Genomic DNA, 25,599 nt, shown 5'->3' with positions numbered 1-25,599 from the left:
AGTTAAGTGGCTTGCCTAAATGCCACACAGCTAGTAAGTAGGCTGAGTGGAGATTCACAACCATGCTGGTCAGATTCCAAAGCTCATGCTCTTAACTGCTACATTTTATTGCCTCTCCAATGTGTGAAGTGCATATATAGACATTAATTCTAGCCCTACACATTTGGGTTCTGGCTTCGTCTCAAATGTGTGGTGTTGCAATTGTTTCCAATTAGTTGTGGCTGTGGTTTGGTGCATTCGTTCAAAGAAAGTGTGCACGCAAAGTAGAGGTCACGTGCCCTGGGCCTTGTGGATGTGCACAACGTATAAATAATAATGGCATTCCAAAAAAGCTGGGATTCATTGGAGTCCCCACATTTGTTTCCCATTAGCTTACGCTACTCAAACCCAAACAGTAAAGCATGTGTTTACATTGCTGTGGACATGGAAAGCCAAGCCCCAAAAGCATTCCTTGCAGGTTGTATAAAGCTGAGCATCCAAATAGTTCAAAATCAGTTGTCTAAGTCCAGCTTAATAGCTTTAAAATGTAACCTGGATTCCAGATATTTTTTTAAAAAATGACTAAAGAGAGGTATGTGAGTAGCCAAAAGAGACAAAACCAGCTAAATCCTTAAAATATGTACCCAGACCCATACTTGCATTATCTATTTTGTTATTTATCCTTTTTTTCAAATGCTAAGAGATCAAAGTCAAGAAAACTCTTAGCTGTGCAGCAGCAATAATGGAATTTTTCACTCTCTCTTAAACCAGCTGTCTGAAGCTTTTCAAAACAAGCCTGTTTATGATGAGATCGTTTGGTTATATAAGACACAGTAGACAGTAAGACTGGGGAAAACAAGCAGGAGACACCCAATGTCATTAAATGCACCCAGTCCTCCTTGCCCAAAAATGAAAGGCTTTTCCTGTCAAGGTATAGTTAATAGCTGGCATCTGAGAAAACGGAGTTGTCCTGGAAATTATCCAGGTAAAGGCAGTGAAGGTGGCAAAACTGTGACATGAAGGCTCCATTAATTGATGTCTTTACCTAAGAGAGCATGTTTTCTTGAAGAGTTCTGGACTCTGAGATAGAAGACTTTATATTTAACAAGGTCTGTATCACTTATCTCAGTGACTTAGTCAAGTCAGGTCTCCTCTCTGAGCCAAGGTGTCTTCATGTGGAAAATGGAGATGGCAGTCTTCCCTATTGCACAAAATGGTTCTGAGGATTTGAGGATTACGTGAGAGAACATATGTTAAACCCTAGCACAGTGCATGGCTGATAAGGTTCATATCTTTGCAATCAAGATAATTTCAAGAGGCATGTTATTTATACTATGTAGTCAGATCAAGAATTGCTGCTCTCAATCTTCTAATTTCAGCATATTTGATCTCTCTAATTTCAACAAGTATGTCCTTTGATATTTGTTCTCCTGACGACCAAGCACAAAAAGAGCTTTGGCCAAATCACATTGCCCCATGTTGTAGTACCCTTTTGTTATCCTGGTTACAGTTTTAAGAACATAAAACTGTTATGTTTCTAGAAAGTCTTTTTTTTTTCTCTTCTACTGTGTTTCTAATTTTCTTAAGTAATTATTCCAGGCTTTTTGTTTCCTTTTATCACCCAACCCTGAGTACCTGTTCCAAGGTTAACTTTAAATGTTTCCCTTTCTAATCAAATGAAGTCAATCACCTTTACACAAGGGTGTTTTAATTAACTACAAAGACAAAAGATCATGATGTCCATACCTAAGTGAAAAGGAAATCATCCAATTCCATTTACTTTTTAAAAAAATTGTTTAGAGAGTGTGTGTTAAAGATTCAAATACACGTGATGCTAAGGTGACTCTTGTCCAAAGATGATTTCAGAGCCTTTCGGGGAAGTGAAGTAACACTAGGGCAGCTTTTATTAAATTGTGGTTTGTGGTTCACTCACAGTAAGATGAAAAGGGGTCTAGTTAAAAATTTAACAAACCAGAAGGTCTGTGGGTGTGGCTGGGGTCCTGAGTTTTTAACTAGCATCCTAGGTGATTCTTATGGAAGTTGGAGACTTACTCCCATGGCATATAAAAATGTGCATACTCTTTGACACAGTAATTCTACTAATGGGAAACTAAGGAAATAATCCAAAATATGAAAAGAGTTATGTGAATTCTCCTGATGATTACATCTTTATAAAAACAAAAGGTCTAGAAGAATTTAAATATCCAATATTAGGAGATTGATTAAGTAAATTTTGGTAGATCCCTTAACGGCATCATGCTAGATGCTTTATCACATTATCCCATTTAAAGTATTGCATGTTACATTTACTCATTGCAAGAATTCTATGAGGTAGGTATAGTTTCCTCATTTTACAATGGAGGTCACTGAGGTTTAGAGAAATTAAGCAACTTGTCAAAGAAGACAAAGTTAATAAACAGAAAAGCCAGGATTCTAACCCAAGTCTCTCTGATCCCAAAATCCAAGTTCAACTACACAAAAATATAAACATTAAAAATATGACTTCCTTTGTAAACACAAACATTATTTATTAATATTTGGGGATTGGTTCATTTTCTTGTTTCTCTTTCAACTTTCTATATTATATATAATATTTATGAAATTAAAATATTAGACTAAAATAAAAATTGATTGCATATTTAGGCAACTGTGGTCATCTACTTTGGTTAAAACATAGACTTGCAAGGAGGGTAGTGACTTGAGAAAAATCTGGGTTGAAAGGCCTTGTACACCTCCCACTAAGGAGTATGGCCTATCTATATGGAAAGCAATGCATTGCAGAAATGTCAGGTGTTTAGAGTGAAAGTGGAGGTAGTGGAATGAAATAATCAGACCTGTGTTTTAATAAGAGTGTTTAAATTGATAATTGTTACTCTGAGCCATAGCTTTTAAAAAGCTAACAGGATCATGTCCTCTGAAAAGGGAAAACAGTTGATCAAAAGCAGTAGGTATCTAAAGTTACCTGCTTCTGTGTACAAGACCCTCAGGTTTTCCCTTTATAAAGTGAGTATTCAGTGTAGAAGACATGTGGAAAGAGTGAAAAAGAGAACCAAAAGGTCACTATTGTGAATTGTAATTAGCTGGTTTGCTTTCTGTGCCAAATTCCAGGCTGCATTAAATCCACAGTGTTTGCTGGCATTCCCTGGTCTCAGACACATTACCCTTCTTTCAATACTCTGGAGCTTCAGGCTCTTCTTTAAGACTCTTGCATTAGTAATAGTTTTCTAGGTTTGGATTTCTTTTGTTAATGTGTGAGGCTTAGGCTCATCAGCAGATGTCTTAGTAAAATGGTTTAAATGTATACTATAATCCTTTTTTAATGCTGAAGTTGTCTTCGAAATGGGAGTAATTTAAGAAGTAAAGTTTTTTTTTTTTACTTGCACTTTTTTTTAACCGACCTACCTGAGAATACCGGGAGCATTATACTCAAGGTTGGAAAACGGTCTCTCAAAGATTAGCTGCAGCTCTTAGTCAGAGTCACCTAAAAGGGTTTAGCTATTCAGTCATAAGCTCTTCTCTAATTGATCTGTGTTTTGGTTTTCTCCTCTTTCACGGGGCAGTGGAAGTAGCTTTTAAGGAATTAAAGACACCATGCCAATTCATTTATTTTCCTTCACTTCAAGAGCACATTTATTGAGTACCTACTATATCCCAGGCACTGCCTTAAATGCTGTAGGGTTCAAAGATGAGTAAGACCCAGCCCCTGGGCAGGTCACACTCTGGTAGTAGAGAGAGGTCATACATACCATGAAATAATACCAGACTGCATACAGGAAGTGCCATTTGGGAGATACAGAAAAAGAGGAAAGGAGGAAGAGGGAGCACTATTATGACTATCTGTGGTAGCCAGGAAGGCTTTATTAAGACAGGGCCATTTAAGCTTGACTTGAAAAGATGAAGGACTTTCAAGAGACAGAAGACATAAAGAACAGCCCCTAGTTGGTCCTCAATTAATGCTCACTGAAGGAATTTATGAAAGACAAACATGTGAGATGTGCTTGAGAAATAGCAAGTTCAGGAATCTCTACCTAACCACAAATTCTCCTTATGTGAAAAATTCTAATTCAGGTGGTCTGTGACACACGTGATGCATGTACTGTTCTTGAAGAGCCTCCAAAAAATGCTCCTGCCAAAGGCAATTTCCTCATAAGAAATAATGGTGAAGGAGGGGATTAGTGGGTTGTGGTCAAATCGAAATGACAGTACAGTCTAGATCTAGTTCTCAAAGAATGGTCTGTGGATTCTGGGGGCCCATGAAACCCAGGGATCCACAGGGTCAAAACTACTTTCACAATAATATTAAGATATTATTTGCCTTTTCCACTGTGTTGACATTTGCACTGATAGTGCAAACACAATGGTACATACAACTTTTGGCAACATGGAAAGAATCAAGGCAGTGGAACCTAACTATACTAGTAGTTGCCATTATGCAAAATACCAGGAATGGATTGGCTTTTATAAAGGTGGTTTATTTGGTTACAAAGTTACAGTCGTAAGGCCATAAAAGTGTCCAAGCTAAGGCATCAACAATCAGGTACCTTCACAGAAGAATGGCCAATGGCATCTGGAATACCTCTGTTCTCTGGGAAGACACATGGTTGGCGTCTTCTTCCTTTGCTCCCAAGTTGGGTTTCAAAATGGCTTTCTCCCAGGATGTTTCTTTCTAGGCACTGGGGGTGTGCCAGTTTGAGTGTATTGTGTCCCCCAAATGCCATTATCTTTATAGTCTTGTGTGGGGCAGAAGTTTTGGTGTTGGTTAGATTTGCTTGGAGTGTGCCCCACCCAGCTGTGGGAGATAATTTTGATGAGATGTTCCCATGGAGGCGTGGCCCCGCCCATTCGGGGTGGGCCTTGATCAGTGGAGCTATATAAATGAGCTGACTTGGGGGGAAGAAAGAGAGTGCAGCTGGGAGTGATGTTTTGAAGAGGAGCAAGCTTGCTAGAGAGGAACGTCCTGGGAGAAAGCCGTTTTGAGGCCGGAGCTTTGGAGCAGATGCCAGCTGCCTTCCTAGCTAACAGAGGTTTTCCGGAGGCCATTGGCCATCCTCCGGTGAGGGTACCCGATTGCTGATGTGTTGCCTTGGACGCTTTGTGGCCTTAAGACTGTAACTGTGTAGCGAAATAAATCCCCGTTTTATAAAAGCCAATCCATCTCTGGTGTTTTGCATTCTGCAGCATTAGCAAACTAGGACAGATTTTGGTACCAAGAGTGGGGTGCTTTTGCTGCTGAGTTTGCAAATACCAAACATGTTGGAACGGCTTTTTAAATGGATAAGGGGGAATTTCTGGAAGAGTTGTGAGGAGCTTGATAGAAAAGGCCAAAACTGCTTTAAAGAGACTGTTTGTGGAAATATGGACTCTAAAGATACTTCTGATGAGGACTTGAACAGAAATGATGAATGTGTTGTAAACTGGAAGAAAGGCGATCCTTGTTTTAAAGTGGCAGAGAATTTGGCAAAATTGAGTCCTGGTGTCAGATGGAAGGAAGAATCTGGAAGCAACAACTTGGAATACTTAGCTGAGGAGATCTCCAGACTACGTGTGGAGGACGTATCCTGGCTTCTCCTTGCAGCTTATAGTAAAATGCGAGCAGAGAGAGATAAACTTAGAACTGAACTCTTGGGTTCAAAGAAACCAGAAGTTGATGGCTTGGAAAATTACGGGCTTCCAGTGGGTAGAATCCCAGAAGCTACAGCCCAACCTGAGGACAAGCCAAGATTGGATAAGGAGTTAAGCAGAAAGGATTTGTGGAAACTCCTATTGTCTGATGGCTTTGACCCCTGCATGCTTCATGCAAAGCCAGCAGAATTTTTGCGAGATCTTTATAGACGGAGCCATTGCCGGTCTGGACTGGAGGAGACAGACAAGGAAAAAATTAAAGGAAAAATCTCTTCAAAGACAGAGCCATGGAGGTTGAGGTCTGGAGTCAAGAGGTTTAGGGCTGGGAGAGCGGAGCAGCCCACATGCATGGAAAGGGTGAGTTTGCCCTGGAGGTCGAGGGCGGGCTTTCCGCCTCGATGCTCTGGAAGAGTTTTGCCACCTCAGGTCCCAAAGAGGGTGGAGCACATTCCCAGGGAATTGGGGAGAGCCTGGCTGCCACCACACTGTTCTGAAGGGGTTGAGCGTGTGACCCGGAGATGGAAGGGAATCCGGGAGCTGCCCCGATGTTTGAGGAGGGTGGAGCCGAGAAGGTGGTCTCCCCAATGTGTGGAAATGTTGGAGCACTCACCTAAGTGTTTGGAGAGGAACGGGCTGCCGAAAAGGCCCTTGGGAAGGGTTAGGCTCCCACTCTCTCAAGCCCCAAGGAAATGACTCTCGGACTTTGAAATCTAATGGACTTTGTCCTGTGGGTTTTAGGAACTGTTTTGCTCCTGTTAACCCTGTTTTCCTTACTGTTTCTCCTTATGGCAATGGAAATGTTCATCCTATGAATGTCTCTCCTTTGTGTATTGGAAGCACATAACTTGTTCTAGGTTCACAGATCCACAGCTAGAGGGGAATTATGCCTTAGAACTGACCAAGCCTAAACTGATTTTGATGGGATTTTGTACTTAACTTTTGTTACTGAAATGATTTAAGTTTTTGTGAAATGAATGTATTTTGTATTTGGAAAGATAATGCCATTTTGGGTTCCAGGGGGTGGAATGTGCCAGTTTGAGTGTATTGTGTCCCCCAAATGCCATTATCTTTATAGTCTTGTGTGGGGCAGAAGTTTTGGTGTTGGTTAGATTTGCTTGGAGTGTGCCCCACCCAGCTGTGGGAGATAATTTTGATGAGATGTTCCCATGGAGGCGTGGCCCCGCCCATTCGGGGTGGGCCTTGATCAGTGGAGCTATATAAATGAGCTGACTTGGGGGGAAGAAAGAGAGTGCAGCTGGGAGTGATGTTTTGAAGAGGAGCAAGCTTGCTAGAGAGGAACGTCCTGGGAGAAAGCCGTTTTGAGGCCGGAGCTTTGGAGCAGATGCCAGCTGCCTTCCTAGCTAACAGAGGTTTTCCGGAGGCCATTGGCCATCCTCCGGTGAGGGTACCCGATTGCTGATGTGTTGCCTTGGACGCTTTGTGGCCTTAAGACTGTAACTGTGTAGCGAAATAAATCCCCGTTTTATAAAAGCCAATCCATCTCTGGTGTTTTGCATTCTGCAGCATTAGCAAACTAGGACAGGAGGTATTCTCTTAGTTTCTCCCAGGAAAACTCTGGAGTAGAAAAAATCTGCTTTCAACGGCCATCTTCAAAATGTCTCTTTTCGCTGCAGCAGCAAGCTCCTTCTGTCCGAGCTCTTTAATAGGACTCTAGTGATCCAATTAACACCCACCCTGAATGGGTAGAGTCCATATCTCCATGGAAATCATTCAGTCAAATGTTTCACCCACAGTTGATTGATTAACATCTCCGTGGAAATACTCAATCAAAGGAATCCAATGCAATTAACACTAATATGTCTGCCCCCAAAAGATTGCATCAAAGAACATGGCATTTTGGGGGGCATAATACATCCAAACCAGTACACTACCTTTTCCACAATCAAAAGAATCTCAGTTTCTGTATATCCACCATTTGTCAGCCATCATTTATAAATGGGGGGGCTGAGATTTGGAATTGGAAATGGGAGGTGGGGCAGAAGCCAGAACAGGAACAGAGGATATTAGAATGAAGCCTTGGTGAAGGATGTGAGGAAAAACAAAGTGGAGCCCAAGAACTGCTCTCAGAGACCACTCATGCTGTGGGGGCCAGGTCTTAGGGGTCAGCGGAGAGACTTTTGGGAGGTGGGAGTCACCATAAAATAAGAAAAGCTTTGGCCATGTGCATGAAAAGCCAGGCACTGAAGAACAAAACCAAAAATTCCTCTTCCTTTGTAAGCATGTTGTTTACAATAAAGCAAAAATGAATTTTCAAACTCTTATTGAAATTGTGGGGAAATATTTGAAAGGATTTTTAGTGATCAAGGTATGGTACATGGTAAATAACTATAGAGTATTCATTGTAAATGTGCATAAAATGTCACTGCCACTCTGCTCATTTGGTGGGAAGCATTTGTTGGTTTCATTTGGTGAATGTAAATATGGTTATAGGAGCTTCTGATCTTGGTGTCCTCCCAACATATATATATATATATGTATATATATTTTTTTTTTCTGATCATGTCCTAAGTTCCTCATCAGTGAGAGTTCTCCTATCATGGTGGATTTCACGAACCTAAAAACCATGGTATGAGAAGGTCTGATGCTATGTAAGTTCCAGGTACAGGATGGTGTGAGTGAGGTGGAGGAGTGGAGACTCATGTCAAATGCTGTGGAAAAGTCCAGAAGTATGAATAGGAACAGTTTTCAATGGTTTAAATTTCAAAATGGTTTTTCAAAGCTTCTGTGTAATTCATTCAGCATTTTAAAAATTTTTGTTGTTTTCCATTATATCTTCTTTTTCTGCCATTGTAACCATCTTTAAGTGACATTCAGCATTTTTAATGCCTCCCATTAATAACACAGTTTTAGGAATTTTTAATCATCCTAAGCAGCTTTATTGAGATATATTTCACATACTATTCACCTGCTTTTTCCTTTGTTATTGTGGTAACATATACGACATAATATTTCCCATTTTGACCACTCTCAAGTATACAATTCAATGCTGTTAATTACATTCACAGAGTCATGCTACCATCACCACCATCCAATAGCAAAACTATTCCATCACCCCAAACAGAAGCTCTGCACCCATTAAGCATTCCCCATCCCCACTCCTGGTACCTTGTAATCTAATTTCTGTCTCTATGAATTTGCATATCACCTGCTTTGTTATTAACTTAATGTAATGATGGATGAGTAATCATAATAATATGAATTGCTGCTAAAAAAGAAGAAAATAATAACAGTTTTAGGCCTACCTGAGGAAAATTGAAGAGCTACTGCATTCATGATTGTTTTCTTTCAGCTCCTGAGAACGATGTCTGTGCCCAAAGGTAGAGTTCTGGATAAAAACCTTGATGAGGAAGGGTTTGAAAGTGGAGACTGCGGCGATGATGAAGATGAGTGCATTGGAGGCTCTGGGGATGGAATGATGAAAGTAAAGAATCAGCTTCGCTTCCTTGCAGGTAACCGATTAGCGCAGACTCAAATCTGGGCCAAAAATGCTGATGCTCAGAAATTAAACGTTAATTGAATCTGCTCTCTCTCACTCCCCTAAAATCCCTCCAACACAGTGCTGTCAACTCTTTAAGGGAAGGCTATAATCTAGAAAAATGACAGTTTCAGGGAGCCTTTACATTTTATCTTGGGCCCTGAGTAGATTTAAAGGGTAGCTTCTTGATTTTCATTGTCTAAAGTGAACTGACTTAATCAGGTGGCTTTGTTTCCCACTGGGGATTTCCTTGGGTCCTCCTAGTTATTAAAAGAAATGCAATTTAGGAATCTAGGGAAAAAACCATTGATGGGATGAGTTTTGAAGGAAGAGCCATGAGCTGACCCTCTTTTCTTAGAATGTCATGTTTGTTTTGTTTTCTCACAAGCAGTCTAACATATGTAGGCTGTGACACATAACAGCAGAACTACATAAAACAACAGTAGAAACAATAATAATATAGGGATGCTGGGATCAAGAGCCTATCATAGTTTACAAAGTACTTTTATAGGTATTCTTACTTTCAGTTTATAGAGAACAAAACTGGGGCTCAGAAGAAATGAGATTTACCTAAATGGAAGAACTGGAAATCAGACTTGGGTCTTGAGACATCTAACACCATGCGCTTCCCTCTGCAGTAGGTACTTTCTGCTTGAAACCCTATTGTCTGTAGCCTCTAGAACCCTCCATGCTCTTACTCTCTTTCAGCCTCTTTCCTTCACTAGCTCTTCTTCCTAATCCTGCCCCAAAATTAGGTATTATCTAGGGTCTCTTCTTAAGCCTCTGTTTTTTTCTCCCTTTTCCAGAGAGAACATTGATCATATCCACTCTTGCTCTTTCAACTATTATACCACTATGAGGATGATTTATAAAAGTACAACTGTCTGTCGTGACTGCTCTCCTGAGCTAGCATCCCACATATCCAGCTGTTTACTAGTCATTTCTACCCAGCTTCCCCACTGTTATCTCAAGCTCGATGTGTCACACTGTCCATCCCAAGCTGGCTCTTCCTTTAATAGCCTTATTTTTCTAATGCCACTATCTGTCTCTCAGTCACTGAGACTTAAAACTAAAGTCATCTTTGACTCTTTCTTCTCCCTCACAGGGGCATATGTATTTGGGCCCCAAATCCCTGTCACTATGTCCTTTCTATTTTCCCCTCCCACCCTGCTGTGGATGCTATCACAATCACAACCTAACTGGTCTCCAAGCTCCTAAACTAAGGCAAGAGTATTGAGGGCCTTAGGCTAGTAGATCAGAGAACAGAGAATCTAGGGACCCAGGCAGAAGATTCCGTCAAATTCATCTTGTACAGCTGCCGGTTTAATCTTTCAAAAGCATGTCATGCCTCTCTCTAGCTTGGCTGCCTTCATCCTGTCTCCATTGCCTTGTGGATAAAGCTCAGGCTCCTTGGTAGAATTCTGCTGGCCTTCTGGTCTAACCTAAACTACCCTTCCAGCTTCAGTTCCCACCACTAACCCCACAGGAACTGTCTCCTTTGTCAAGAGCAACTGTACTCACGTCCCATGTACTGCATATACATACTTGTTTGTTTCTGTCTTCTTGTTTCTGTCTTCATACCATTGCCCATGTTTATTTCTATGTAGAAACCCCTCTTTTCTTCCTTCTTTAATCATACTCATCCTTCAAGGCCAATTCAGGTATGTTGCAGTGAAAATAATATAGGTTTGGGGGTAGAGCAGACCTGTATTTGAATTCTGGTTGTACTGCATATGAGCTAGCATGACCTTAGCCTCCTCTCTAAGTCTCCTTTTCTTCGTCTTTCAAATGGGGATCATAACCCCAACTTCATAAGACCAAAACAGAATTAAATGGAAGGGAAGAGTTTATAAAGGACCTAGTTGACTCTCTGGCACATGTTAGGTGCTCCAATCATAAAAAAAAAAAATCAGCTGAAGTCTAGTTTGGATTTTGTCAGGCAGAAAAGGTGATGGTCTTCTAAAGGTGGTCATCTAAAGATGATTCACCAGAATGTTAACTGGTCCCAGCACCGGTCCCTAGGGCACACCACTGTTCACACTTCTCTGGAAAAGTACCATTTTAACCCTACTCTTGCTTTCTTGCCTAAAAGCCACTCCCCTATCCATTTCCAAACACTGCTCCACAATTCAACAGTGACTTCACATTTTTTAAACAGTGTTTGGTGTCAGACCTTGTCAAGGACCTTTTCAAAATCTAAACAGATTACATCCATTGGTTTCCTTTTGTCCACATGTACATTTATCCTCTCAAAGAATTCTAGTCAGTTAGTTGGGCATGATTAACCCTAAGTGCTTTGTAAACTATAAAACACTATACAAACAGTATAAGAGTAGTTATTTAATTTACAGGAAAAATGATGCCTTACTCCCAATAGGTTACACTTGCCTAACATGTTCCATAATTCTACCAGCCTGTAGATCCGTGGGTCCCTTTTGAAATGCTTCTTATCGAGAGGAGACTCATTGGCTGTCTGCCAAGCTCATGGCACAATAGCTCTTTGAAATAACAGATGATGCAGTTTGGTCAGCTGTTCCACAATTTAACCCAATATCTGGGTGGATGCCATCTGCTCCCCCTGGTGATTCATCAGCATTCACTTAGTCAACCAGACTTAGAACACCATGTGCATTTACCACCATTTCATTTGGTACATTAACTTCCCTCCTCCAAAAGACAAATCGGTAATAAAGATTGAGGCTTGGAGTATGTTCAGACTCTCTTTTAGCTCCCCTTTGTCTCTGAACAGATTTTGCACCATGACCAGCAAGATTCTACTGGCTGGCTTCCCTGTTGGACTTCTCTGCCCCTTTTCTGGTGCACTGAATAAAGTACAAGACAACCAAGTTCTAGTCTTCACTCGGCTTCTAATTGGTCGTGTGTCCTAGGGCAAGCCCTTTCCCCGTTTTTGAAATCAGTTTCCCCATTTATAAAGTAGAGAGAATGCCTAGACATTTTAGCAGGCCATTCCAGGGCCAGCAATCTGTAATTATGCTCATTTATTGGGCTCTGGTCCTTATCAGAGTCTTTTGGGCATATCTATAGTCTTTTGAATTTTCATCTTATCTTGGTAGGTTCCCTGTTCTCTTCTCCTGAGCTATGTTTCCACTTTGGAAAAGATCTCATTTTCCCTACATTAGCCCCTTTTACTTTCCCAGTTTGGCAAGCCGCACTTCTTACCAAGGTTTGTCCACACCTGGCCCTCAGTATGTTTGTACTCCAGGATTCTAATAATAAGTTTTCGGTAGTTTCCAAGCTTTCCATGGGAGATTCACATCTCCCTCAGCTTGTTTCCACATATATAAAATGTAGATAATATTTTCTACTTCATAGGGTGGTGAGGATTAACTGTAATAATAATAACAATCTATGAAAAGCATTGGACACAGTGCCTAGTGCCTAGTAAGCACTCAAAAACTCTTATCTACTATTATAGGTACTGTTGCTGCTGACCTGTGGGAGCTCAGAGAGCTTGATTAGATTAGGTGTAGATTAGAATTATCTTGGGTTTTTATTTTGGACCCATGGAAGGCAATTAAAACCAGGTAACCAACAGTAAGCAATATCCCCTCACCCTTTACTACTCAAAGTGAGGTCACGGCCCGACCTCAAGACCTACTGAATCAGAAAGTCATGTTAACAAGATTCCCAGGTGATTTGTTTGCATCCCTAAACCACCTCTCCTTACCACCTTCTAATTGAACACTTGTGCCCCTTAGGCTTAATACTTCAAGGAGCCGAAATCTAAGAAGCCACTAGAATGCCCAACAGTGAGAAAAGTGTTCTAGGAAGTATAAAAGAGGTCCAAGGCCCAGTTATCCTTGTGATAGGTTAGACACTTGAGTTTCAGCTCTGGCACACTTAACGAATAGTGGGACCTTGAGCAAGTTATTTAGCTGCTCTGATCCTCAATTTCCCCAGCTGTAAAATGGGCTAATCATCCTTGCCTTGCCTACCTCAATGAGTTATTGTGAAAATCAAATGCGATCATGAGTGTGAAAGTACTTTTTAACTTGATAGGCTCTACAAATATTTATAACAACCAGAGGATTTTTATCATTATTCCAAACTCTCCAGAAGCTCTTTGGCTTCCTCAATATCTGTAGTTCAGCACATGTTTTCTGCAGAGATTGAATTTGGTCCATGGGTTTTAAGTAGCTTTTGCAGTAAACACCCATGTGCAGGCTCCCCTCCATAGACAGATCTTCATCCATGATGGACATGGTACATTAAGCTAACTCTCTTGTTTCCAGGCTTTCACCAGCATTGTTCCTAGTTAATGGCCTTGTTGAAACTCTTATCGTAAGCTGTTTGGGGAGTTGGCTACTCCAAAGCTGTGCTTTGGCTATGGCTGGTCCCTGAGAAAATTTGCAAAATCTGGCCAAGTCTCCTTAACTAGCAAGATGTGATGACTAATCATCTTAAGCATCTGTCCCTTCTCTTCCAAGTCCCAACTCCCAACACCACCTCCCCACACAAATGCACTCACGTGGGCACATGCACCTACACACACACATACATATACAACTGCTGTTGGAAGCACAAATGAAATATACACTCACAAAGCAACTCCGAGCAAGTAACACCCATCTCAGATACATCTTAATTACCACTCCCTTACTCCTTGTCCTCCCTGGACCTGTTCTTGCTCCAATTTGCAATACCCTGTAGGTTTAGCCAGAAGATTCTGGTGAGCCTAATGTTTTTGTAACTGCAAGTCACAGAAAAAAAAAGATAATCTTGTCTCAACCTGGGCCAAAGACAGGGCAAAATGATCATGGATATTGTGAAAGCTTATTTCTTTAGATGAAGAATATGGGAATAGACTGTAGAAGATGGAAAATTACCTTGTTATTACATGGGAGTAAAGGGGCTTGAATTGGTTGGCTGATGGGCTGGAGAAGAGAGTTCATGAAACATATCTGGGGCATGGGGCTTGAACTGATTGGCTGTTACTTACCCATGGTAAACAGATAATCCTTGGGGAAATACTTGTCATTAAGAAGCTTTCAGTCTTTCAGATTTCAGTGTGGGGAACAAAAAGAGAAAACCTTCTACTCATTTCTTGGCTGGGCATGATAGTGAAGGTGAAATCCAGGCATAGACCAGTCCCTCCTCCATTCTTCTTGATCATCTCCAGATGTTGTGGGGAAAAGCAGTAGTCTGCCCCCTGGCAGATCACTGCTTCCCAGCAGCACTATGGGAGAAACCGTTAAGACTTCACGGTGGAATTGTCACATATCAGGGATACTCAATAAGATTAAGTGCTTATTTCTCATCAGAAACCATGGAGGCAGGAAAGTAGTAGTATGGCATATTTAAGGTACTGAAAGAAAAAAAACTGAAAGCCAAAAATTCTTTATCCATGTTTAAGGCAGAAATAAATGATACAGAAAACAAAGCAACTGTATGCCAACAAGCTAGATAAGTTAGAGGAAATGGATAATTTCCTGGAAACACATGAACAACTGTGCCGGTTTGAATGTATTATATCCCCCAAATGCCATTATCTTTGATGTACTCTTGTGTGGGCAGACCTATCGGTGTTAATTAGATTGTAATTCTTTGAGTGTTTCCATGGAATGTGCCCCATCCAACTGTGGGTGATAACTCTGATGAGATAGTTTCCATGGAGGAGTGGCCCCACCCATTCAGGGTGGGCCTTGATCAGTGGAGCCGTATAAATGGGCTAAGAAAAAGAAGGAACTCAGTGCAGCTGTGAGGGACGTTTTGAAGAAGAGCTATAGCCAAGAGAGACACCTGAAGAAAGCACAGGAGCTGCAGATGAGAGACAGTTTGAAGACGGCCATTGGAAGCAGACTCTTGCTCCGGAGAAGCTGAGAGAGGACAAATACCCCAAGTGCAACTGAGACTGACATTTTTGAGGAACTGCAGCCTAGAGAGGAACATCCTGGGAGAAAGCCATTTTGAAACCAGAACTTTGTAACAGATGCCAGCCACTTGCCTTCCCAGCTAACAGAGGTTTTCCGGACACCATTGGCCATCCTCCAGTGAAGGTACCCAATTGCTGATGTGTTACCTTGGACACTTTATGGCCTTAAGACTGTAACTATGTAACCAAATAAACCCCCTTTTATAAAAGCCAATCCATTTCTGGTGTTTTGCATTTGGGCAGCATTAGCAAACTAGAACAACAACCTAGACTGAATAAAGAAGAAGCAGAAGAACTCAACAAACCTATCACAAGTAAAGAGGTCCAGTCAGTTATCAAAAAGCTTTTCATCCAGCAAAACTGTCCTTCAAAAATGAGGGAGAGTTTAAGACATTCACGAATAAGCAAAAACTGAGAGAGGTGGTCACCAAGAGATCTGCCCTACAAGAAATGCTAATGGGAGTTCTTCAGGTTGAAAGGAAAGGACAGGAGATTGTAGCTTGGAGCAGTACGAAGTGAAGATCATAAAGTTAATTACATGCTAAATGCAAAACCCAATAGTGTAGTATCCTCAGTATGTAACTCTACTCTTTGTTTTCTATAAGATTTAGAATACAATTGAATAATGAATGATCATATTTCCACATCATGGACATGCAAAATATAAAGAGGTAATGTGTGACTAAAACAACATAAAGGGGACACATGGAAGGATATAGGAATAGAGCCTGTGTATGCTATTGAAGTTTTTGGTATATTTTCAAGCCAGTAGTTTATAGACATAGTTGTTTAATACAAACTCCAGGGTAACCACAAAGAAAATATTTTAAAATACATATAGAAATGGAAATGAGAAAGGGATAAATCGGTTACATCACAGAAGATCAACTACATACAAAAAATGACTTCAATATAGGAAAAGAGGGACAAAAAAGATGTAAGATCTAAAAGAAACAAAGGACAAAATGGCTGAAGTCCTGCCTTATCACTCATTAAACTGAATGTAAATAGATTAAACTCCCCACTCAAAAGACACAGATTGGCAGAATAGATTAAAAAAAAAAAAAAGCATGCTCCAACCATATGTTTACAAGAGACTCACCTTAGACCCAAAGACACCAACAGATTGAAAGTGAAAGGATGGAAAAAAATATTTCGTGCAAGTAGTAACCAAAAAAGAGCTGGAGTACCTGTACTAATTTTAGGCAAAATAGACTTTAAGTCAAAAACTGTTTTAAGAGACATAGAAGGACATGATATATTAATATATATATTATATACTAATGAAAGGGTCAATCCACCAAGAAGAATTAACCATCATAAACATTTATTCACCTAACCACAGTACCCCAAAATACATGAGGCAAAATACATGAAAAAGCTGAAGGGAGAATAGACACCTCAACAATAATAGTTAGAGACTTCAATACACCACTTTCATCAAGGGATAGAACATCTAGGCAGAAGATCAGTAAGGAAATAGAGAACTTGAACAATAATACAAATGAACTAAACCTAACAGACACATACAGAGCACTGCACCCAAAAATAGCAGAATACACCTTCTTTTCAGGTGCACTTGGATCATTCTTCAGGATAGATCACGTTAGGTCACAACACAAGTCTCAATAAATTTACGATTATTGAAATTGCACAAAGCATCATAATAAAAGGGATATTTTAGGTTGTATATAAGTTACCACCAAAAAAAAAAACTATAGAACTGTACAACACAAAGAGTGAACCCTAATGCCAACAGTGGGCTAAAGTTTATAGCATAATTATAATAATATTGTTTCATGAATTTTAACAAAAGTGCACACTAATGCAAGGTGTTAATAGGGAAAGGTGCATGTGTAAGGGGAGGGGCGTTATATGGGAACTTTGTGCTTTCTAAGTGATTTTTATGTAAACCTGCAACTGCTCTAATTAAAAAAAAAAAAAGACTTCACAGCTGTGGACCCCAGTAATCTCTGCAATAGTTATTCCTTCCCTGCAGTTACTCTACGATCTAGAGGCAAAATAACAACTTCAAAAAAAACATTGGTAAGAAAATATTCTTTAAAAGCCAATGATTTTTATTCATTGATTTTTTTTTAGTGGGTCAAGTATAACTTTACATTTCTACTCCTAACAACCCTGTGCACATCGGAGAAGTGAAGGACCTTTCAATGGATTAACTGTTTTTCTAAATTGCCCGGTCAAACCTTCATGAACATGAGCTGTTCATCACTTTGCACTAATAAATGCATTAATGGGTTGGTGTGGTGAAAAGGGTAAAGTCAGTGGAGGAACTTTATAATAGGCCTTTTTATCCTGGGTGACATCTGCAAAATATTAGTGCTTTGGAACAACTCACATTGCCTGCTGAAGAATGAGTAGAAAGCTTGTAGGGGAATGAAACAACCTGGGGTTTTTTACAGGGGAGTTGTTGAGTCCTGTAGAGAACTTAAAATATGTGTCGATACAGAAATGTATCTATTTATGCTGCCCTGTTGTTAACAAGTCCAGGAATAAATTATGGCAGTTTGCCCAAAATGTGTTCTATAGTTTGAGCAACCCAATCCTACTTCCTTGCACTCTTTGGAAAGCCACCATTCAGATCTTTGTTACTAATGTTGTAGGTTGCTTTTCAGTGATTAATCCAGGCAAGATCTTGGAGTGACTCCCTTCAATCTTCTTTCTTAGGATATCAGTCCCTCAAAGATGTGACCTTCAGTCTAAGGGGACCCCATGTCATCCACTGGGAGGTAGATCCCATCTGATGGCAAAACGGGATACCAACCTACCCTATGTCAGCTAAAGCTTGAGACATAAAGAGCATTATTTCTATGGAGTCAAACAAATTGGGTCCCAGTTTTGTTCTGCCACTCCCCAGTCTTGTGGCCTTGAACAAAGTAACTCAGCTTCTCTGAGCCTAGGTTTCCTCATTTCAAAACCAGTGATGAACTATTTCCTGACCTGCCCACCTCATAGGTTGTTGAATGAAACACGTGATAATGGATGTGAAAGTATTTTGTAAACTATAAAGCAGCATGCCCATTTAGGGTAATATCATTACTATTGTTTAGTACCATTTGGGTTATGAGTTATTTTATTAGCCAGAAGCCTTTAGCTAAAATTATAAATTAAGTCCCAAACATTCTGGCCAACAGTTTTCATTATAATGTGCTCCCCTTTCTCCATCCCCAGAGATGGCATTTTCAATTACTCATTAACGTGTTTTTAGCCCAGGGTGGTTTGGAGTGAAAAGGTATTTAAACAATGACAAATATGCCTGCCCGAGTTTTGCGAACAACCACATAATCATAACAGTAATAGTCACCTACATCTTGAAAGAATCACAGTTAGTTATGTTTTGTTTTCTTTGGTGGTAGTGAGAGGGTGGTTAGGGCAGAGGTGGACGAGTCGGGGAGGGTTGGGAAAGGGCCCCTGATTCTTTCCATTTTATCTTCCTCTAGCTACAAGCAATCTGCTTTCATGCCTTGATCTTTTCTTTTACAGGTCAAATGGCATAGGGAATCTGAAGGAAGCAAAGCTCTCTGCAATGGCACTTTTCACATAGATACAGACCAGGTGGTTCTTGCTAATAGATTGACAAGACGCCCAATCCCAGCTCACCCCAGAGCTTTGTGCAGTTGCCAGGGCTCACAAAGAGGGGCTTAGATGCAAACCTTAACAGCAGTATTACCCGTTGATTGCATAAAAGGACCCAGAAAAAAAAAGCAGGCCTTCCCAGTGCCTTTAGTGTTGACTAAAGAGTTAGGTAAGCTGGTGATAGATGAGAGTAAGAAAAGGTAAAAGGGGGAAAGCTTAACATAACTTGAGATACACTAGGGCATTTGTTTCTTATTGTTAGGGGGGCAGGGGTGGTATTCTGGGGCTTGCTTTTCCAGATCTGCTGCCTTGTGATATTTTCCTGTCTGAGCCATCAGGCTATGGGGCTTCTATTAGGGGTAATGCTATAATAGTTACAGTTGCTGGTGGGCCTTCCAAATAACTCTTAGAATTGCAGGAGTTTTAGGGATAGGGTGAGCAATTTGGGGGCATTTCTTATATTTTATAATCAGTTTTCAAAGTAAGTGGAAATTGTTGAATGTATGAATGTTAAAAGGTGCAATTGATGATCTCTGGTTGGAAGGCATGTTGGCTGGAGAGCCTCAACTAAAATGTGCTGATTTATTATGGATAGAAAGAAATTAGCAGAAAGGTTCAATGTTTAGCTGCTGGAAAAGAAAAGGACGGACCAGCAGGGAGGCAGACAAGCCCAAAGGCTCTGGTGGAGCCGCCAAACAGAAGCCAAGCAATTCCTATGGGATAACATCCCCCAAGGGATCCAGGAGCACAGGCTTGCCTTCAAATAGGAAGTGTTTCCCTGCAAGAAGAAATACCACATCAGAAAGAGGAAGAAGGCAATGTCTAATTAAACCTGTGCAGTGGCCCTAAATTCCCCTGAGGAACATGGGTCTCTTGGGGGAGCCAAATCAGAGGAGTTGAGTGTAACAAGGAATTATGAGCCTGCGGAGTGAGCCAGAAGCTCCAGGTATCTATTGTAAGCAACACACATAGTGGCCACAGGTAGAGATAGAAAGGAAGCCAGTGCTTCCTTGGGGATAAGGATCTCAGAGCCATCAGATATCTTGTAGTCACCGATCTTCCACAGTCCCCTGAAACACACACACACACACACACACACACACATTATCAAGTCTTCCTTTCCAATTCAGACAGGGCTGTGCTTTAGCTTTGGTTAATGTGGCATAAAGAAGAGAGGTGCAGCAGTCTTCTTCCCTTATTTGCCCGTGTCAGGTCCAAGGAGAGATCAGATTTGAATTGGTAGGAATGACATTACCGGCAGGTTTTCTGTGGTTAGTTTTGCTTAAAGGAAACCTTGTTAGAGAGCCTGGCTGTGTACATACCTGGCTAAAAGGTGTTTCATGATTACAGAGTGATCTGCAACATTTATGTTTCTTCTCATTTCTATATATACTTGCTGATTTTTAATAACTGCCTTTTTAAAAAACAGTTTTATTGTGATAAATTCACATACCATACAATCCATCTAAAGTATACAATCTGTGTCTTCTAGGAAATCCAGAGTTGTGCATTCATTACCACAATCAGTTCTAGAACATTTTCACCCTCAATCAGTTCTAGAACATTTTCACCCTATCTTATACAGGTGTAAGTAACATCTTCACCCTATCTTATACTTATTGTTCTTATCTAGAACAATGAGTTCTAGAACATTTTCTCCCTATCTTATACAGTCCCTATGTTTCATCCTCTGGCTGTATTTCTAGTGGCATACATAATCCTAAACTTTCCCTTTCAATCACAATTGCACCCACATATCATCACTGTTAGTTACACTCAATATAATGTGCTGCCATCACCTCTATCCATTTCTAAACATTTACAACCAACCTTATTCTGCATAAATTAAATGTCAGCTCCCCATTCTCTGCCCTCATTCTATCTTCTGTTGACCTATGTTCTAGATATTTAACACCATGAGTTTGCTAGTTATATTTAGCTCATTTTAAGGAGGCTGTAAAACATTTGCCCTTTTGTGTAATAACTGCCTTTTGATATTTTTTAAACAATCCTAACGTGTATGGCTGATAGAAAATAAGCCTTTTAGCTTTTACCCCTGACTCCCAGCTTGGCAAGGGTAGGGAGACACCGCAGGCACTGCTTACCTGGATTTCCTATTGCTCTTCATCGTATTTTTTTAAACTAATTTTGTTTTCAACCATAATGTATACCTTTGCTCAGCTATAAAACAAAACGAAAAGCCCCTATTTCTTTCCTCCCCTCCCCTCCCCTCTCCTTTCTTTTTTCCTGGATATAAACCTAACAGCCAGGGAAGTAAAGAAAGAAGCAGAAGTTTTACAAGAATATCACTGGAAAAACTTTTTGAAACTGCATGTTGGTTGGGCCTTGAAGACTGTCTACAGCTGTCAAGAAAACTGTTCAGAAAATGGGCAAACCATCCAGAGAATGAAATACCTTATCCAATCAAAAATGTGATTTTATGTTATGGCATTGCCTTGGGAAGTGATAAAGAATGGGACTTTTTGTTAAATATCTACACTAATAAAACAAATGAAGAAGAAAGGACTCAACTTGCTTATGCTATGAGCTGCAGTAAAGACCCATGGATACTTAACAGATACATGGAATATGCCACCACTATGTCTCCATTCAATTTTACTGAAACAAATGTAGTTGAAGCTGTGGCAGCAACTGAAGTTGGCCAGTTTGTCGCAAAAGACTTTTTAGTCAACAATTGGCAAGCTGTGAGTGAAAGGTATGGAAAAGAATCATTGATTAATCTGATGTATCTAATAGGGAGATCTATAACTACAGATTTACAGATCATGGAGCTGCAGCAGTTTTTCAGTAACATGTTGGAAAAGCGCCAGAGGCTCAGAGTTCATGCCAAATTACAGGCTATAAAGAATCAGAATCTGAAAAACAATAAGCGGAATGCCAGGATAGCTGAGTGGCTGCGGAAAAACACATAGCTTAATGACCACTTTCAGCACACCTCTTGCATATTATGATGTAGTTTTGTCTTCCAATACTTTGTGACTCTGGAGGACACATGTTTGTTATTTGTATTTCAGTCTCATTTACTACTCAGAGTCCTGTTTTTCCCCTCTTGACACTTGGCTCTGAGGCTGGGGATTTGCTGAGGTTTTTGCCAACACTGCTGTATTTCTAGGGAGGGTTTCACTTTATCTTGGGCTAGAAACTCACAGAATTTCCTTAAAATGCTTTTTAAAAACAAATTCATCTCAGAAAGTCTTTCTTACTCCATTGTGATGGCCAGTGGAAGATTACATCATTGGCATTAATGCAGAGCACAGTCTTTTCAGAGGAAAATACAGATTTGCAATACCCTATGGTTTATTTAGTTCAGCGTTTTAAAAAGCAATGAGAAAATAGCATGACAGTGTAAAGAGATAGAAACCAGAAAATTAGCATTCACTAGAAAAAAAGAAAAGCAAGTTTTAAAAAGAAAAAACAGAGAATTTTATGAGCTATGTCAAGTGCCTTAAAGACAAGAGCTGTGTCTTTTCCTCCCACTTCTCTCTCCCCGTAGTAAGTCACACTTTACTGTTTACTGAACTTCATGATGTCACAAAGACACTTGATTGTAGGATCCAATGAAGTGCCCTTAGAATCACTGTTGCAGAGGCCAAAATGGAGATGCAGGCTCTGCCCTAAAGCTCTTGGTTGTGGGACACACCCTATTTTAGCCAAAAATAATGATGCCAAAAGGCAGTAGCAATGATGGCCTAATGTTCAAGGCAAAAGGAAATCCCAAATGAGGGGAAAAGAGAACTAAAAAACTGACCAGACCATAATCCTTACAGCTTTGCACTCAGGGGATTGAGTTTGAAATGTGATTTAACTTGGCCAAATTGAACCTAATTATAATTTGGACCAACTTACTTTAAACATTTTATGAAATTAGCTTAGTCTTGTTACCACCTGATTAAAACAGTATAGCTAAGGAAATCATTCCTAGCCTAGATTTTGTGTATGTATGACTTACTCCTGATTTTTTCATTGTTTTTGTTTTGTAGAATAGCGGTAAAACTATAGCTCTCCTACCTACCTCAGAATGATATTGTAATGATCAAAGAAAATTATTTCAATTGAAAGCCTTTAAAGATATTATATAAACTCAAGGAAATGCTATCTAGGGTTTTTCCTCTATTTCTTGTATATGTGAATGAAGCCACAATGAAATGCAATACACACTGAGGAAAATTTTGTGTCACTAGAGAACATTCTCCCTGAGTGAGTGGGAGGCTCTGGGGCTTGGCCATGTGGACATACCAAACACAGTCTTGAACCACAGATCATAGGTCAGAGATTTTTTTCTTTAAATTTAGAAGTTTAAATTGTAAGCAATAAAACATCTCCATGTCTTCAAAAAAAAAAAAAAAAAAAAAGAAAATAAGCCTTTTAGATAAGAGGGAGAACCCCAGTGCAGACAGCATCTCTTAATTTGTAGCTTATAAGTGGACTTCAGAAGTAATAAAATTACCAAGTAAATAAAAACTGGAATAGAGGCTGTTCCACAAATTATGGTGTCTCAGGACTGTCCTTGGTGAGCTAGTGACAATCTCATTAGCACCTTGAGGCTAATGTAAAGCAGTTTCCTCCACTCATGACTGACAATGAGCTCTTCAGAAGGGAGAGCACAAGTCTCTTTCATTCCCTGTATCCACTTCTCAGCTCTCAGTCACCAACCTCTGCGTCCTTTCCCCCTTGCCCAGTGACTGTCACTTAGTAAGTGTTCAACAAATATTTCAGATATCCATATGGAGCATGCATTTTTCAGCATTTGCTTCCTTTTTCCCCATATTTGTAGGATTACAATGTGTTTCACTTTTGCTGCTTCTTAAATTAGCCTCTTCAAAGGATCCTTCAACTTCTGCCAGCTGAAATTGTAAGCAAAAAGCTATGACATCCCTGTTCCAGGCAACACAGGAGTAGGGACTTAGTTGGGGGCAAGAGGGGTACACGGTGGGGACACTGTCCATTGCCTGGAGTGCCTGTTGAGGAACCAAACAGGATGGTGAAGAATCTGCAAACGGAGCAGTGGAAGGCAGTGAAAAGAAATAACAATGTTCACTCTACAGAAGAGAAGACATAGGACGACATGAATGTTGTCTTCTAGTATTTAGAAGTCTTGCATATGGGAGAGGAAGTTAGATCTGAAATCAATGACTGGAATTTCCAAGGAGACACATTTTGACTGACAGAAGAATAAATTTCGAACCCTTCAAGCTACAACTCAGTGGCATGGGTTGCCATAGGAAACAACCAACTTCCTGACGCTGGATTACCTGACGTTAGATTACCACACATCGGAAAGATTGGCTGGGCAGGGGTGAGGTTGGGATGGGGTGTTGAGGAGAGGCTAAACACCTACATCATGGGCTCTTGACCTCTATGGTCCTGAATAGCTCTGAGATGTTAGGACTTTACGATGCAAACATGTAAGTAGAGAAAAACAGAACCAAGATGGTGGAGCAAAGCAATGAGACCATTTTTCTGGCCAAGGAAATGAAAGAGAAGTGGAGAAGAGAGACTCTCTGGTTGTTTTTCTTTGAGCACATGTCACTAATTATGATTTTCTGTAACTGTTTTCCTAAGCCAACGGATCCTCAAGAATGGCAGAAACTTTTCCTGACATCCTTTATCCCTCACAGCCTCCAGATTTGTTTTGATACTTACTACAAGAATTCCATTCTCATTTCTCCCCGATTGTTTCCAGGTTTGTGGCCTTCCTGCTCCCATGTTATAAAAGCAAGCCTGGGATACAGCCCCTCCCCCAGCTACAGCAGTTAGCCCTAATGGTTGGATTGACAAGACCAAGGCTGCCCAGTCCACATCATCTCCTGTGCTACCCTCTCCTGATTCTGGCCACACAGAATAGACCAGTGCATCTCAGGTTATCTGTAGTGGAAGATCAGAATTTTTCTTTCCTCCCAAATCTGTCATGAAACAATACTTTTACAAAATACAACAAAAATGAATTACTAGAAAAAGCAAATGACAAGCCACAATTTTTAATTATGAGATTCAACAGACCTCAAAATCTCTCAAATTGCTATAAAAGTTTCTAAATACTTACTTTCCATTTCTGTACCTATCTCCTTGCAAAGTTGCAGTAAATAGCGGAACTGCATCTGCCTGCAGACCACGCTTTGAGTAGCCAAGTGTAGCCTGCTCTATGTATCTCTGCCTTATATCCCTCCTCACCCTTGGATTCCATGGTGGAATAGCTTCCAGAACAATCTAAATAGGGTGAGGGCAGTGGTGTAGTGGAACTGGCTTGTACTGGCTCACAGGAGGCAATTACTACATTTTAAGAATTTTTGCGAGCTGGTTGTTTCACTCAACCATTTTTTAAACTCAGTTTTATTGAGATATATTCATATAACATACAGTCATCCATGGTGTACCATCAACTGTTCACAGTACCATCATATAGTTGTGCATTCATCAACCCAATCCTTTTTTGAACATTTTCCTTACTCCAAAAACAATAAAAATAAGAATAATAATAAAAGTAAAAAAGAACATCCAAAGCATTCCATCCCTCCCATCTCACCCTATTTTTCATTTAGTTTTTGTCCCCATTTTTCCACTCATCTATTCATACACTGGATAAAGGGAATGTGATCCACAAGGTTTTCACAATCACAGTCACACCATGTAAGCTACATAGTTATGCAATCATCTTCAAGAATTAGGGCTACTGGGTTGCAGTTTAACAGTTTCAGTTATTTCCTTCTAGATATTCCAACACACTAAAAACCAAAAAAGGATATCTGTATAATGCACAAGAATAACCTCCATAGTGACCTCTCGACTCCATTTGAAATCTCTCAGCCACTGAAACTTTATTTTGTTTCATTTCACATCCCCTTTTGGTCAAGAAGGCTTCCTCAATCCCATGATGCTGGGTCCAGGCTCATCCCCAGGAGTTATGCACCACCCACATTGCCAGGGAGATTTGCACCCCTGGGAGTAGGGCAATGAGTTCACCTGTCATAAGGCAGCCATTATTAAAAATCAA

General features: G+C 40.3%; 1 protein-coding gene across 1 annotated transcript in view; it reads left to right on the top strand.

Annotated features, from left to right (window-relative positions):
* The window catches only part of GPC3 (glypican 3), a 561,164-nt gene that overhangs the window by 496,843 nt on the left and 38,722 nt on the right, over window positions 1-25,599 (top strand). Inside the window, exon 7 of the mRNA XM_037821919.1 lies at window positions 8,912-9,071. Coding sequence (XP_037677847.1) covers window positions 8,912-9,071 — 160 coding nt within the window. The remainder of the gene's footprint in view (window positions 1-8,911; window positions 9,072-25,599) is intronic.

Source organism: Choloepus didactylus, chromosome X (assembly GCF_015220235.1).
Source record: "Choloepus didactylus isolate mChoDid1 chromosome X, mChoDid1.pri, whole genome shotgun sequence".
In the NCBI taxonomy this organism is placed as follows: domain Eukaryota; kingdom Metazoa; phylum Chordata; class Mammalia; order Pilosa; family Megalonychidae; genus Choloepus; species Choloepus didactylus.
This window is presented reverse-complemented; position numbering and strand designations above follow the sequence as displayed.